Genomic DNA, 17,634 nt, shown 5'->3' on the forward strand with positions numbered 1-17,634 from the left:
AACAAACCCAGGATTATGTAAGACATCTTACCCAAAATAGTGATTATTAAAGGGAGAGATATGATCAGCATCAAGAATAACTGACAATCGACATTCTAAAAAGAAAGAACAGAGGACTCCACACAACTTGTTAGTCTCTGTACACTTGGCACCTGCAGAATGCCTGGCTTCAAAAAATATTTTTTGAATCACTAAAGAAAGGAAAGAAGGAGTTTGTCTTAATATGATATTTTAAGAGTTTCCACCTCCTTAAGAAGGAAGGTAGTGTATCATTTCAAATGATTAATGAAATTGACAGCAGAACTAAAACAAGATGAATGCAAAAGCTTACATTTATAAATCAATGAGAAGATGCGGTCCCCTCAAAAAAGACAGCAAAATACTTAAGAATCCTACTGAATCAAAAGTAGACTCAGCTTTTCAAAAACACTAACCCAAAAATGAATTTAGCTATCTATGAAGTAATCATTTCATCACTTGTTAAAAACTTACAGAAGAAGAAAATAATATTCTGCCCTCTGCATTTTAAAATCTACGAAGAAAAGATTAACAAAGACAAAAGAGGAATAGAAGTATGAGTGGTAAATAGCTCTTCGGCCACTTGCTGAAGCCTGCTCCCACTCTGTGGCGTGTACTTCGGTTTCAATAAATCTGTGCTTTCACTGCTTTAAAAAAAGAAAAAAAAAAAGTGGTGGCCGGGCATTGTAGCTCACACCTGTAATCTCAGCACTTTGGGAGGCCAAGGCGGGTGGCTCACGAGGTAAGGAGTTCTAGATCAGCCTAGGCAACATAGTGAAACCTCGTCTCTACTAAAAATACAAAAAATTAGCTGGGTGTGGTGGTGTATGCCTGTAATCCCAGCTAGTCAGGAGGCTGAGGAAGGAGAATTGCTTGAACTGGGAGGCGGTGGTTGCAGCAAGCTGAGATAGAGCCACTGCACACCAGCTGGGACAACATTGCAAAACTCTGTCTCAAAAAAAGGTAAATAGTTTCTATGAGGAAAATTGAAGAAGTTCTGTTGGCTCTGACAAGAGGAGAAAATAAGCTATACATTACCTTTCGGATAAATTAGGAAAAAAGAAGCAAATCAAAGTATTTCTACTATTGCATGAAAAGTTACATAAAAGTTACTATCTACTTACACCTCTGTACGAAAAAGTGGGGAAGACATAAGACAAACCTTCATGGCATGACCAAAAGAGCTGTTAATTTTAAAATAAGATAAAAGGAAAAAAAATTCATCTCTCTACTTTCCAATTTTCTAAAACAGAAAAATGACAAAGGTGTCAACATTTGTCTATTTGGGATGGGGCCTGAACTAGATTTCACATGATCCCTTTCAGCAATGTTACTTTGGTCTGCGAAGGAAAATGTCCAACTCCTTTCAACATGGAGTTTAGAATAAGACCCACACAGATGTGCACAGATGAAGAAAGAACTTTTATTTTTGACCTGCCAGACTTCTGATGGTGAACACAATTGTCTAAAACACAATTAACAGCAGTAATACAACTGCAATAAAAAAAAAAATTAAACATACCTCCTGTTCTTCCATTGCCAATCTGTACAGCAGGTTGAAGACTTCTTTCATTTTTCAACAAATGAGGCAAATGATAATAAATACTTGGCACTTTAAGAGATTTTTTGCTTGTTAACTCCTTTAACAGCTTTAGGGTATTATCTGAAACATACAAGTATAATTAATACATAAGAATTAGATTATAGAAGTTGCTGATTTTATAAAAACAGCAGTAAAAATTAATGAGAACTAGTACTAAAGAATTTTCTTTCCTACTTTCATGCTTTGGTGAATGAGAGCTCCATTTAAGATGAAAAGGACGCTTTCACAACCAAAGTCTCACAGATCATGATGTTGATAAAACCAAGTGAAGGAAGCCAACATGGCCAACCAAAATACCGTAAGAAGGAGGGATGCTAAGGACTCACCTCTATGTGTTAGAACCCAAGTTTGCCAAACAGACTCTAAATATGCTGTCCACTTATAACAATGTAATAAATAATAGTAAGTACATTGACCATCAATCACTTTCACTTTCCTTCTTTTCTTCTTTTTTTTTTTTTTTTTTTTTTTTTTGAGACAGAGTCTTGCTCTGTAGCCCAGTCTGGTGTCCACTGGCACAATCACAGTCCACTGTCACCTTGGCCTACCAGGCTCAAGAAATCCTCCCCACCTCAGCCTCCTGGGTAGCTGGAAGTACAGGCACATGCTACCACATCGACTAATTTTTTTAAAAAATTGTAGAGATGGGGGTCTCACTATGTTGCCCAGGCTGGTCTCAAAATTCCTGGCTTAAGCAATCCTCCTATCTTGGCCTCCCAAAGTGCTGGGATTACAGGCATGAGACACCATGTCCACCATTCACTTTCTTTATACATTACATTTTATCAAAATTTCACATGATGTTTTTTTTTCTGAAAACTTCAAGTAAAATAATTTAAAGAGCACAAGTTGAGAATGTCCAGTACAGATCACAACTTTCAAGTAGTTGCATTTTTTTTCTCACTCCATTTTACACATAGGGTGTTCCTGTTTTTATTAGAGGAACCAATGAAGCATTTAATGATATGAAATAAAAATTTGGTAGTATAAATGATAGTTTTAAAATTTCATTAAATTAGAAGTTAACCCTAGAAACAAGGAAGTTAGCAGTAGGAATTTGTAACCTCAAGTTCATTAAAAATATGAGAAGAACCAAAAATTCACAGAAGAAATGCAAATGACTGTCATACGTAAAATTAAAGTTTACTATCATGAATAAAGAAACAATTACAAATTTTAATATATCTATCAATTTCCACCTATGAAATTAGCAGATTAAATAATATTAAATATTGGTGATAACAAGATAAATGTTCCAGCTCTTCAAAGCAGCATCAAAAACCCTAAAACATTTCTGTCCTATTACTTGGTAATTTCCCTTTTAAGAATTTAGCTTCTATGTATTCAACAAATATTTGGTGATTATCTATTTTATTTCAGCAAGTGTACCATGTGTTCAAAAATCAACAGTCATCAAAACACAGATCCTGTTTCTAAGAAAGTTATAATCTAATGAAAATAACTTAAAGGCTACCAGAAATATGATTGATTTATATACAAATAGGTTCATCAGAGTTATAAACTAGGGGGAAAAACAACCCATTTGAATAACTGCAGAAAAAATGTTTAATATATTATGGTATATGATTAGCTGGCATATTCACAGCCACTGAAAATAGGATTTTGAAGACTATTTAATGATATAGTTTTAAAATGCTCTTAGTATAATTGCAAGAGTAAAAATCAGGCCATAATACACAATAACAATTTTGAAGAAAAATATTCATGGAAAAAATACTAGAAGAAAACAAAAAATGTTAGTAGAAATCACTTTGCATCAGGTTTATGGGTGATTTATTTTTTTATCTACACCAGTCAATGGGTTTCAACATCAGGGTGACATAATGCAAAGTTTATCAGCAGGAGAAGGAGCATGCATCTTTATAGATAAGGTAAGGCAGTGAATCTGGAGCTGAGAGGAATGCATGTGTTAGAGCAGGTGAAGCTATATGAAAAAGTCTGCTAATCTAGAAAGATTATGCGAATTTGGAGGCACTCAGTTATTAAAAAAAGAAGAGCACAGAAAGAGAGAAGAACATTTGCATCATCTTACTCTGACCAGGATTTCTCAGAGAGGAAACAGGCCAGATATTCTTAAAGTATCCACTAGGAAACTATGTGTATTATTGGTTATAAATCAGGTTTAAGAGCACTAATTGTTTCAAATAGCTCAAAGATTGATTCAGAGACCATCTGAAGTCCACACATAAGTTACCACAGAAACATGTATCCACAAAAAGTTAAATTTTAATCTCATTTGAATGTTTTCAAAAGATGCACATTGTATACTACTGCCAACAAAATTTATTCCACTGCAATTTAACTTTTTTTTTTTTTTTTTTTTTTTGAGACAGAGTCTCACTCAGTCAGGTTGGAATGCAGTAGCACCATCTGAGCTCACTGCAACCTCTGCCTCCCGGGTTCAAGTGATTCTCCTGCCTCAGTCTCCTGAATAGCTGGGACTATAGGCATAAGCCACCACGCCCAGCTAATTTTTATATTTTTAGTAAAGATGGGTTTTCACCGTGTTGGCCAAGCTGGTCTTGAACTTCTGACCTCATATGATCCGCCTACTTTGGCCTCCCAAAGTACTGGGATTACAGGCATGAGCCACCACACCCAACCAATGTAAGTTAATATGACTCTCTTAAAAATCAAATTTAGCAGGTAATAAAATTTTTTTTATAATTTACTAGAAGAGAAAGTTTTGTGTGGTGATTTTTCTCTCTGAGAGGGTAACCGATGCTGAAAAGGGTAACAGATAAATGTCTTTCAAGAAAATATTCCACATGCCTGTTTGAAAATATAATCTTTTTCTAATACAAAAAATACTGTTTGTACCTGAAAACTTATTCAATGCATCCTTACTTCCATTTGTTTCTGCTCCTACACGCTTGAACTGTTGCACGATGGTATTTAATTCAGAAGAGCGCTGTGAGATTCTATGTTCAGCTATTCGAAGACGTTCTTTCAAAGCAAGAAATTCTCGTTGATAAGCAATCAGTTTTTCTAGAAGCAAAACCAAAACAGTTATAGCATATGTCTTAAAACAAAACAAACAACATAATCTAAACAGAACTGTAAAATTACAATGTTTAAATTTGAGTTTTTCAGAAGAAAATATTTATTCATTGATACAGAACTGAAGATAAAAAGGAGCTCTGACTTGTTATATAACAAAGCTTATATGCTTATTATTTGTAAGAATGCTTTTAATGCTTATTATTATTATGCTCTTATTTGTAAAAATGTGAGCACTTTCCAGCACTTCATATAATTAAAGATGGATGAAATGATAAAAGGTTTTAGAATAAACACTTTAAAGCATCATACTAACATGATTTGTCAAAGAGCACAAACAACTATAAAGACCATATTCATATCAATCAGAGAAATGAAACTGATGGTAATATGTAAAATAATAAAATGAATATAACATATTTTATAGCATAATCATTAATTTCCATAGACCAAAATTTTCCTCTGTACTCCCTAGTCCTCAAAGATACTACTCCCTAGTCCTAGGCCAGACTTTGGTCAAATTTCTGATCTCTAAAAATCGAGTAAGTGGCAGGCGTGGTGGCTCACACCTGTGATCCCAGTACTCTAGAAGGCCAAGGTGGAATACTGGCATATAGCTTGAACCCAGGAGTTCAAGACCAGCCTACACAACACACCAAGACCCCATTTCTACAAAAATAAAAATTAAAAAATTAGCTAGGCATGGTGGTGTGCGCCTATAGTCTCAGCTACTCAGGAGGCTGAGGTAGGAGGATTGCTTGAGCCCAAGTGTCGGAGGCTACAGTGAGCTATGATCACACGACTGCACCCCAGCCCTGGACAACAGAGTAAGACCTTCTCTCAAAAAATAATGAAATGAAAATCCAGTGAGCCAGAAGTACAATGGCCCTAGTTAAAAGTCATTCATAGGCTGAGTGAGGTGGCTCACGCCTGTAATTCCAGCACTTTGGGAGGCCAAGGCGGGCGGATCACCTGAGGTCAGGAGTTTGAGACCAGCCTGACCAACATGGAGACACCCTGTCTCTACTAAAAATACAAAATTAGCCAGGCGTGATGAGCTCCTGTAATCCCCTACTCCAGAGGCTAAGGCAGGGGAATCACTTGAACCCAGGAGGCAAAGACTGCAGTGAGCCAAGATCATGCCACTGCACTCTAGCCTGGCAACAGAGTGAAACTCCATCTAATAAAAAAAAAAAAGTCATTCATTTTAATAATTTGAGAGAATCACAGATCAAAAAGACCTGGTCTAGGAAATAAAAGTGGGCTTTTATGAGGATAAATGTAGGCATTGAAACAATGAGGAGAAATGAGACAGAACAGAGACAAAGTACACAATAGAAGGGGCCCAAGGACAGAACTAGACACCAACACTTAAGAGATGGTGGAAGAGAAGAGGCTTTTCATGTACTTGCTCAGAGGTACTGAATAGTAATGGAGGCTGCAGGAATGTTATGCACAATGTCCGCAACCTCATTAAATTAAGATAAACTGCAACAGTGCTTCCAACTTCTGTAGCAAGCTAAATAATCTAAAGCTACACCTAAACAAATTTTTTGAGACAGAGTCTCACTCTGTCACCCAGGCTTGAGTGCAGTGGCAAGATATCAGCTCACTGCTGCAACCTCCGCCTCCCAGGTTCAGAAGATTCTCCAGCCTCAGCCTCTGGAGTAGCTGGGATTATAGATGTGTGCCACCACACCCAGATAATGTTTGTATTTTTAGTAGAGACGGGGTTTCACCATGTTAGTCAGGCTGGTCCCGAACTCCTGACCTCAGGTAATCTGCCAGCCTCGGCCTCTGAAAGTACTGGGATTATAGGCGTGAGCCTCCGTGCCCAGCCAGAAAAGCTATTTTTAATTTAACATTATAATTTCTGCTTTAATGATGGATAGAAGCAGTAAAACAGACTTACAAAAAATGAATCTGCAGTCTTAATAACACACTCAATCATACTGTTCCTTGTGCCTTACATAAAGGTCCTCACAGTAAACACTTCTTAAGATTCCATGGCAGAAAAAAAAAATCTCTCTGACTTAACTGCCATGGTTCACTACATGGAATAACAAAAGCATCTATGTCACCATATTTGCCTTAATTTGCTCGGAAGGAAGGAGAAGGGGAAGGACAGAGAAGGCTGTGATACGGAAACGGCATAAAGGGAGCTCCAGGGCGTCAGCTAGGTTCTAGTTCTTGATCTGCGTGATCGTTTAGGGAAATTCAGTAGTATGCATTCATGGTTTAGGCATTTTCTGAATGTGTAAATTCATAACATAAGAAATGCTAAAGAGATACTACTCCCAAACACAAAACTATAAACAATTATACCAAACAGTTATAAGAGACACATAAGATTTATGTGAAGAAAAGTACAAGCCTTTTACTGACATCTATAAAAAAAATTAACAAAATCATCTCTTATTCCTAACAGGAAGGCTCAATCTTAGGAAAAGATGAATTCTACCCTAAGCAAAAGAAATTCAATTCATTATCTTTCAAAATAACATTTTTTAAAACTTGATGTATAATTCTAATATTTATCTAAAAGAAGAATGTTCTTAAAGGGCCAAGAAAAATCTAGAAGATAATATGGGGTAACTTGCTCTGAGATCAGAATATCCTATATGGTTACAAAAACTAAAAGTGTATGAACTGCCAGTCCAGACAGTGTGGACAAGGGCAGATCAATATAAACACTGTGTCCAAACATAGCGTGTGTCCAAAAACATCTTTGAGTTCTTCCTTTTTTATGTGAACAACATTAGAATCCTACCCTTAAGACTTAAGCAGTGCCTAGATACTAGTTTCTCAACACCATTTGCCACTAAAATAAACTAGAACTTGTTGGAGGCCGGGCATGGTAGCTCATGCCTGTAATCTCAGCACTTTGGGAAGCCCAGGTGTTTGAGACTAGCCTGGGCAACATAGCAAGACCCCACCTCTATTTTAAAAAGTTTTTAAAGAATTCTTTGGAGAAATAACTTCAAGATAAACCTAGAATATTCTTCTGCCAGCAAGAAAGTATTATCAAAAGAAAAAAATAACAGGACTTCTCCAAAGGGCACAGAAGAGCAGTGGAGAGGCCCCCACTGGCCTAATGCGAAACAATTTAAGTACCAAAATAAATATTGATGGTAATGGATTATAACCCATTGAATAAAATAAGAATTCATGAGTCTGTATCAACAATAAACAAATAAAAATGGACAAATAAACAAATTGGCCTTCTTCTGTAAGAAACAGAAGAAGCAGCAGGGCGTAGTGGCTCATGCCTATAATCCCATCACTTTGGAAGACTGAAGTGGGCAGATCATGAGGTCAGTAGTTCGAGACCAGCCTGACCAACACAGGGAAACACCATCTCTACTAAAAATACAAAAATTAGCCTGGCATGGTGGCATGCGCCTATAATCCCAGCTACTCAGGAAGTTGAGGCAGGAGAATCACTTCCATCCAGGAGGCAGAGGTTGCAGTGAGCCGAGATCACGCCACTACACTCCAGCCTGGGTGACAGAGCAAGACTCCACCTCAAAAATAAAATAAAAAAAGAAACAGAAGAAGAAGAAGAAGGACAATTACTAAATGTAGAATAAATAATGGAAAAACCACCATTTTGCAATCATCATAGCAATAACTGATTCAGGCAAACATCAAAAATGCATACTAAAACTAACAGGTTGAAATCTTATGAGAAACAGGATATTTATATCATCTCAAAATACCTCCCCACAAAGTACTCATTACTTTACAAAGAGGGAAATGATAATTTCACAGTGGAAAAACCTAGCTGACACCACCTTTATCAGGTTCAAGTTGGCAATAATAGGACGGAGATCATATGCCTCATGAAGTGACGCCCAGAGGACACCTCTCATTATGTGGAATTCCTGCCAAAAATGCATAATCTGATTCCAATCTCAAGGAAACACTGGACACATCCCAACTGGGGAATTATGCATAAAATGAATGGCTTCTACTTTAAGACGTATCAGGGTCATCAAAGACAAAGGCCTAGGAAACAACCGACAGTAAGAAAGACTAAATGCAAAGCACTGTCCTGGACTGGATCCTGAACCTGAAGAAATAAATACTGTCAAGAAGAACATCACTGGAAAAATAACAGAACACAGACTACAGAATGGATATATGACTGTGCCAATGTTAAATTTCCAGAATTTGACACTTGAACTGTGGTAAGAGAATGTCTTGGTTCTTAGGAAATAAACATAAAATTATTTAGGGGTAAAGAGGCATGATTTCTGCAATTTACCATAAAATAGCTCTGAAAAGAAACAAATACCTGTAGAAAGAAAGATGACAGAGGCAAAATGTTCACAATAGGTGAAATGTGTAGAGAAGTTAGTTATTTGTACTATCCTTGCAACTCTTCATTTTATCGTTTTTTAAATACGAAGATTCTTTAAAGTAACCAGGAGACTGAATGGCAGATATAGGCTAAGTCTTTCATCAGCTCCTGAGTGGTAGAAAGGGATAGGAGTCTGAGGGCAGTCTCCATCTCCACATGCGTTTTCCTGTTATGTTTTGAAATCACACTCCCAGAGGCCAGCTTCACCAAGTAGGAAGAATAACCAGTACCAGCAGAGAAATACCTGACCCCTAATTCTAAAATGCTTCCCTGCTTTGAGGGGAACTGTCCATGCTTTTGGAAAGTCAGCTTATAAAAGATCCCTGGAGGCCCATGGACAACTGGATTATGTCATGGGTATTTAGTTTCCAGCCTGGATGCTATTGCTGTTCTTAGTCCAAGGCCCTCAGGGGGGCCATTTCCGACCTCTCTCACATCCGTCCTTGGTTGCTGACTCCATTCTGCCATATTAAAAAAGTTATCCACAACAAAAGCGCAACTTATATTCCATCTAGAAAGGCAACTCAGTTTTCTAGAATTTTCCCTAGAATTTTCTCCATTTGTATTTCCCATAATACTACACAGCTAATACTATACAGCTCTCTTGAAAAAGAGAGTTATTTATCTGCTTCCAGCATTCAGTTTAACATAACAGATGAAAAAATTCCTCCAAATTAATGATATATGTTTGATAATTCCCTATTGTAGCAAAATTCTTATTTTTGCCTTTATTTGAATCATTTCAACTAGTTCCTGTGGGGGTCATGGTGGGAAACTGAGGGAACTCTCATACTACCATCTTACTGGGAAGTACCCAGTTTTATTTATTGTTTCGTTTTTGTTGTAGACAAAATCTAACTTTTTAATTGTAGAAAATTATGGGCCAGGCGTGGTGTCTCACGCCTGTAATCCCCGCACTTTGGGAGGGCAAGGCAGGTGAGTCAACTGAGGTCAGGAGTTTGAGACCAGCCTGACCAACACATAGAAACACCATCTCTACTAAAAATATGAAAATTAGCTGGGTGTGGTGGTGCATGCCTGTAATCCCAGCTACTCAGGAGGCTGAGACAGGAGAATAGCTTGAAACCAGGAGGCGGAGGTTGCAGTGGGCCGAGATCATGCCATTGTACTCCAGCCTGGTCAACAAAAGCGAAAACTCTGTCTCCAAAAAAAAAAAGAAAGAAAGAAAATTATATGTCCAGCCAGACCATGAAAATACAAATTATGTCTTGTACAAATCATGGTTTGTGAACCTAAGATTCTAAAACAAAATTTCCAGAGAAACCACTTTGATTCTTCAACTCAAATATTTAGTTCAGTTTTTTGGGCTTTCAAAGACTTGCAATACTGAACCATATAAAACTGCTGATATTTGATCCTTTTTGGCAAAAATGGTAATTTCATATGAAATTGTTCAACTGTATAGCTGAATGATTAACACAAACAAAAAAGCACCAATAAGTCACATCTAATGTGTGGTGAAAAAAAAAACAGACCAGAGAACTTTATTTTTTAAACAATAGTAACTTCTTACCAGCAAGATGTATAAGATACTACTAAATTCTGAGCTAATATTAAAAACTGGCTTTTTGTATTGAAATAAAAGCTACCAAAAGTTAAACCTACTCTTTATTTCTTAATTTGAAACATTTTAATATTTATTAGATAATACAATTATGGCACTGAAAAAATTGTTGAGAAGTCCTCTGGACTGAGCACGGTGACTCACACCTGAAATCCCAGCACTTTGGGAGGCCAGAGCAGGAGGATCACTTGAACCCAAGAGTTTAAGACAAGCCTGGGCAAAATAGGGAGACCTTGCCTCTACAAAAAAAATTTTAAGACATAGCCAGTGTGATGCTGCATGTTTGTAGCCCCAGCTACTTAGGAGGCTGACGTAGGAGGATCCCTTGAGGCCGGGGATTTGAGGCTCCAGTGAGTGGCGAATGCACCATTGCACTCCAGCCTGGGTGACAGAGCAAGACCCTGTCTCTTAAAAGAAAAAAAAAAGTAGTCACCTTGTTCAACCCTCAGTACCTCATTGAACTTTTTCTACAGATTAAATTTTTTTAAATATGAATGAGGAACTTTTTTAGTAAGATTCCAAAATTTAACAAGCTTTACTTTTCAGGAAGCCACTGCCTTTGAAAAATGTTTTATTTCACTTTTTAAAGATTTCACATGCATCACTCTTATACAACCATTTTAAATTAGAAAGAAGATGGCCTAGATGAAATTGCAGAAAATTTCCCACTTACAAACCTCTTAAGCATAAAGAAAAAAAAAACAAAAGAACTGGATTCAGAGGGTGGTTTAGGAGAACTAAAGCCTAGTACAGGAGTCCAAATGAAATAGGTAGAAACAATTCTAATTAGAACGGCTAGCTAAAACTTACAAACGAGAGCAGGTATCTCATTGTTTCTCGAATTTATCATGCATAAGAACCACCTAAAAGGGTTCACTAAAACACAGAATTCTGGACTCCACGTCCAGGAATCCTGATTCCATAGGTCTGAGGTAGGGCCTGAGAATTTCTAACAAGTTCCCAGATGATGCTGATGAGCTAAGAAGCCCAGAGGTAGCCAGCGTTGTCCTCAGGGTAGTTCTAGACTTGAGCAGCCTAGAAGTTTACATAGTTCTGCTCTACCAATTCCTTCTCCTCTCCTTTCCTCTGGCCCATAGGTTAAGGGATCCAGGGACAGGAAGCATTCATTACAATGTTTAGAGCCATAATCCTGAAGATTAACGTGAGGCAGAGAGGAGTTTCCAAGTATCCAGTGAACACCAATTTCAAACATCTCTTACACGGCACTATCAAGATTATTCTGTTTTTGGAGTACTCCAGTCAGGATCCAACACATACACATGGATTCTGAAAATAGCTGCAACCTTCTAAAGGGAAAATGGGGTTCACAGATATACAGGATCAAGCACTTTATTTAAATTAAAATAACGAATACAATTCATTTGTTCCCTTACAAGATGTTTTCAATATATTTGCAAAACAGTGACTAATGAATACCAAATCGGCTATGGTTGATATATTTTCTGGAACGCAATCACTATTTCTCTAAGTTGTCGGCTAATATAATCATTAACAGTGTCATTCAAAACAAACTTCCAGGTAGAGGTTTAGTAAGTTAAAATCTATCGCCTGACCTAATAAACAACACCTTAAAACAAACAAACAATGCTACATGTACCTATAACATTTTTTTTTTGGAGACAGTGTCTGACTCTGTGGCCCAGGCTGGGGCGAAAACTCAGCTCACTGCAACTTCCACCTCCTGGGTTCAAGCGATTCTCCTGCCTCAGCCTCCTGAAGAACTGGGATTACAGGTGCACATTCGGCGAATTTTTTTTATTTTAGTAGCGTTGGGGTTTCACTGTGTTGCCCAGGCTGGTCCTGAACTCCTGACCTCAAGTGATCCGCACACCTCAGCCTCCCAAATCTAAATAGATGTAATCATTGTCTTTGATGTCCCTTGGGAAAGGACAATCTCTTTTTAGTTAAGTTTATCATGACGTCCCAAACTCCCTTATCATAGTAAAATGAGCAAAAATAATAATAATAACTTATGATAACATTCATTAGCGTACACTTAGCTATATAAACATATAACAGCTTTATAACAGCTTTTTACTTCTAAAAATATTAACAATGATTGTATTCAACCTGACTTTTTAAAATTCAACAACCACAAGGAGCTTGGAGTAAAAATTATCAGATGGTTATAAACTATTTTCCTTAAGTACTTTAAAGTTACTGGGAGATATTTCTTCACAAAGGTGTTATTTCATTCTAAAAGGAAAATAAAAAACATTTTGCATTCTGAAAGATATAATGCCCTGTATTTTCCTATGAAGAATTCCCAAGACACAGCATTAGAATTCTAATGTATTTCTACATGAGAACGACAAAGATAACTACATAGTTCTCTAATGCAGAACTATGTAGTTATAACTGTTATAAACATATAGCTAAATGTACTATGCAAATAGTTCTACAATAGAACTGTCTTTAACTAAAAAGCAGAATACTGATAACTAACCAGTCACACACTATAGAGCAGCTTTACTAAAAGTGTTCTTACTGCATGCCTCTAGCTAGATCTGCTTATTCTTCGTATGACCTGTTTCATGCTTTTTTCTTCTCTCGCCTCACTTTCCTCTTCTTCATTCATTTCCACCTTTCCCCTCCTAATATTCTTCTACAAAGTCATTTTCAAATTATTCTTCCGTGTTTCTTTTCCAGACTTTTTATTTTCAAACTTTATTCCTCTCTTTTAAACCATTCCAAGTGAATGGTTTAAACTGTCCACTCACTTGCCCTGCAGACCCAGACCAAAATCACAGTTGACACCATTTCTAATACCGGCTAGTGCTTCTAGGCTGTGGCAGTCCCACTTTAACTGTGGGAACTCAACAGACCCACTCTGTGGTCTTATGAAAGGGGCCTAGTGAACCAGAAGATGCCTCAGACTGAAAAAGAACAAAAAAATTAACCTGCCTCACTGCGGGTGACACAGCACTGAGAACATGAGCTACAGCCTACTCCACCCTTGTCTGACTCTTCCAATAGTCCACTGATGATGAGACAGGTGAGGATATAGGTTATCAACAATTTTTCTTCCCATCCCATGTCACTCCTCCTTAACCCTCAGCATGCCACCAAGGTCCACTGCAACCAAATTTAGTGATCATTTCTTTTTGTAATCTTCTATTTTTAAGGACTGATATTTCATGGCTTTTAGTTTTCTTCAAAACCTTCCAAAGGATAAAGGGAACATTTGAGATTTTTTTTAAACAAAAAAAGAATATAACTCCTTCTGCCGTACAGTTACCATATGAGTCCATCAGACTGGTTTATAAATCTTAAGATACTGTGGCAAGTGGACTCTGCAGTGACCCCAGTGACCCTCATCCTTCTGTTATTCACAGACTTCCATAACCTCTGTCCCTTGAGTGCAGGCAGAAACAATGACTTACTTCTAAGAACAGAATATGGCAAAAGTGATAGATGTCACTTCCGGGACTGTATTACATAGGACTCCATCTTAAATAACACCTATTAGTATATAGTATAACATGTAGTGTCTATAAACTTCCTAGCTGGTTTTGAAGAAAAGCCCATGTAACAAAGTGCTTAGAGCTGCTTCCCAGAAACCAGCCAACAAGAAGCCTGGGTTCTCAGTCCTACAGCCACAAGGAAATGAATTCCATCAACAATCAAGATTAAGTTTGGAAGCGTATTCTTTCCAAGTCATGTCTCAAGATGATAGTGTAGTCCAGCTGACATCTCAGTGCATCCTTCTGAGATCCTAGGCAGAGGGCTCAGTTAAGCCATGCCCAATTTCCTAGCGCACAGAAAATGAGAGATAATAAATGTATGTCATTTTTTTTCGTTTTTTCTTTTTTTTAATTGCATTTTGGGTTTTGGGGTACATGTGAAGAACATGCAAGACTGTTGCACAGATATACTCGTGGCAGTGTGATTTGCTGCCTTCTTCCCTATCACTTATATCTGGCACTTCTCCCCATGCTATCTCTCCCCAACTCCCCACCCCCCGCTGTCCCTCCCCTATTTCCCCCCAACAGACCCCAGTGTGTAGTGGTCCCCTCCCTGTGTCAATGTGTTCTCATTGTTCAACACCCATCTATGAGTGAGAACATGCGGTGTTTGATTTTCTGCTCTTGTGTCAGTTTGCTGAGAATGATGGTTTCCAGGTTCATCCATGTCCCTACAAAGGACATGAACTCATCTTTTTTGATGGCTGCATAGTATTCCATGGTGTATATGTGCCACATTTTCCCTGTCCAGTCTATCATTGATGGGCATTTGGGTTGGTTCCAGGTCTTTGCTATTGTAAACAGTGCTGTAATGAACATTCGTGTGCACGTGTCCTTATAGTAGAACGATTTATAATCCTTTGGATATATACCCAGTAATGGGATTGCTGGGTCAAGTGGAATTTCTATTTCTAGGTCCTTGAGGAATCGTCACACTGTCTTCCACAATGGTTGGACTAATTTACACTCCCACCAACAGTGTAAAACTGTTCCTATTTCTCCACATCCTCTCCAGCAACTGTTGTCTCTGGATTTCTTAATGATTGCCATTCTAACTGGGGTGAGATGGTATCTCAACGTAGTTTTGATTTGCTTTTCTCTGATGACCAGTGATGATGAGCATTTTTTCATGTTTGTTGGCCTCATATATGTCTTCTTTTGTAAAGTATCTGTTCATATCCTTCGCCCACTTTTGAATAGTTTTTTTTTTTTTTTCTTGTAAACCTGTTTCAGTTCTTTGCAAATTCTGGATATCAGCCCTTTGTCAGACAGGTAAACTGCAAAACTTTTTCCCATTCTGTTGGTTGCCGATTCACTCTAATGACTGTTTCTTTTGCTGTGCAGAAGCTGTGGAGTTTGATTAGGTCCCATTTGTCTATTTTGGCTTTTGTTGCCAATGCTTTTGGTGTTCTGGTCATGAAGTCCTTGCCTACACCTATGTCCTGAATGGTTTTGCCTGGGTTTTCTTCTAGGGTTTTGATGGTGTTAGGTTTTATGTTTAAGTCTTTCATCCATCTGGAGTTAATTTTAGTGTAAGGTGTCAGGAAGGGGTCCAGTTTCTGCTTTCTGCACATGACTAGCCAGTTTTCCCAACACCATTTATTAAACAGGGAATCCTTTCCCCATTGCTTGTTTTTGTCAGGTTTGTCAAAGATCAGATGGTTGCAGACATGCTGTGTTGCCTCCGAGGCCTCTGTTCTGTTCCATTGGTCTGTATCTCTGTTTTAGTACCAGTACCATGCTGTTTTGATTACTGTAGCCTTGTAGTATAGTTTGAAGTCTGGTAGTGTGATGCCTCCCGCTTTGTTCTTTCTGCTTAGAATTGACTTGGCTACGTGGGCTCTCTTTTGGCTCCATATGAAGTTTACGGTGTTTTTTTCCAGTTCTGTGAAGGTCGCTGGTAGCCTGATGGGGATAACATTGAATCTGTAAATTACTTTGGGCAGTATGGCCATTTTCACAGTATTGATTCTTCCTAACCATGAACATGGAATGTTTCTCCATCTGTTTGTGTCCTCTCTTATTGAGCAGTGGTTTGTAGTGCTCCTTGAAGAGGTCCTTTACGTTGCTTGTTAGCTGTATTCCTAGGTATTTTATTCTCTTTGTAGCAATTGTGAATGGCAGTTCACTCTTGATTTGGCTCTCTTTAAGTCTGTTATTGGTGTATAGGAATGCTTGTGATTTTTGCACATTGATTTTGTATCCTGAGACTTTGCTGAAGCTGCTTATCAGTTTCAGGAGACTCTGGGCTGAGATGATGGGGTCTTCTAGATATACAATCATGTCATCTGCAAATAGAGACAGTTTGACTTCCTCCTTTCTGATTTGAATACCCTTTATTTCTTTTTCTTGCCTGACTGCTCTGGCTAGAACTTCCAGTACTATATTGAATAGGAGTGGGGAGAGAGGGCATCCTTGTCTAGTGCCAGATTTCAAAGGGAATGCTTCCAGTTTTTACCCATTCAGTATGATATTGGCTCTTGGTTTGTCCTAAATAGCTTTTATGATTTTGAGATACATTCCATCAATACCTAGTTTAATGAGAGTTTTTAGCATAAAGGCTGTTGAATTTTGTCATAGGCCTTTTCTGCATCAATTGAGAAAATCATGTGGTTTCTGTCTTTGGTTCTGTTTATGTGGTGAATTACGTTTATCAACCTGCATATGTTGAACCAGTCTTGCATCCCCGGGATGAAGCCTACTTGATCATGGTGGATAAGCTTTTTGATGTGCTGTTGCAATCGATTTGCCAGTATTTTACTGAAGATTTTTGCATCTATGTTCATCATGGATATTGGCCTGAAGTTTTCTTTTCTTGCTGAGTCTCTGCCAGGTTTTGGTATCAGGATGATGTTGGTCTCATAAAATGATTTGGGAAGGATTCCCTCTTTCTGAATTATTTGGAATCGTTTCAGAAGGAATGGTACCAGCTCCTCTTTGTATGTCTGGTAGAATTCGGCTGTGAACCCATCTGGACCCGGGTTTTTTTTTTGGGGGTGGTAGGCTCTTAATTGCTGCCTCAACTTCAGACCTTCTTATTGTTCTATTCAGGGTTTCAACTTCCTGGTTTAGGCTTGGGAGGAGGCAAGTGTCAAGGAATTTATCCATTTCTTTCAGGTTTACTTGTTTATGTGCATAGAGTTGTTTGTAATATTCTCTGATGATGGTTTGAATTTCTGTGGAATCTGTGGTGATCTCCCCTTTATCATTTTTTATTGCATCAATCTGGTTATTCTCTCTTTTCTTTTTTATTAATGTAGCTAGTGGTCTGTCTATTTTGTTGATCTTTTCGACCAGCTCCTAGATTTATTGACTTTTTGTAAAGTTTTTTGTGTCTCTATCTCCTTCAGTTCTGCTCTGATCTTAGTTATTTCTTGTCTTCTGCTAGGTTTTGAGCCTTTTTTAACTTGCTCCTCTAGCTCTTTCAATTTTGATGATAGTGTGTCAATTTTAGATCTCTCCTTTCTTCTCATGTGGGCACTCATTGCTATATATTTTTCTCTAGAGACTGCTTTAAATGTGTCCCAGAGATTCTGGTATGTTGTGTCTTCATTCTCGT

The 17,634-nt window shown here is 37.9% G+C and overlaps 1 protein-coding gene across 4 annotated transcripts in view; it reads right to left on the reverse strand.

Moving 5' to 3' along the window:
* Positions 1 to 17,634, reverse strand: part of MGAT4A (alpha-1,3-mannosyl-glycoprotein 4-beta-N-acetylglucosaminyltransferase A) — a 117,526-nt gene that overhangs the window by 58,868 nt on the left and 41,024 nt on the right. For 3 of the 4 annotated variants that reach the window (XM_039476835.2, XM_003941292.4, XM_074403913.1), the window contains exons 3-4: positions 4,463 to 4,630; positions 1,541 to 1,681 (exon numbers count right to left, since the gene is read on the reverse strand). In XM_039476835.2, coding sequence (XP_039332769.1) covers positions 1,541 to 1,681; positions 4,463 to 4,630 — 309 coding nt within the window. The remainder of the gene's footprint in view (positions 1 to 1,540; positions 1,682 to 4,462; positions 4,631 to 17,634) is intronic. The other variant, XM_039476852.2, reaches the window with a different exon arrangement.

This window comes from Saimiri boliviensis, chromosome 1 (assembly GCF_048565385.1).
Source record: "Saimiri boliviensis isolate mSaiBol1 chromosome 1, mSaiBol1.pri, whole genome shotgun sequence".
Taxonomy (NCBI): Eukaryota; Metazoa; Chordata; class Mammalia; order Primates; family Cebidae; genus Saimiri; species Saimiri boliviensis.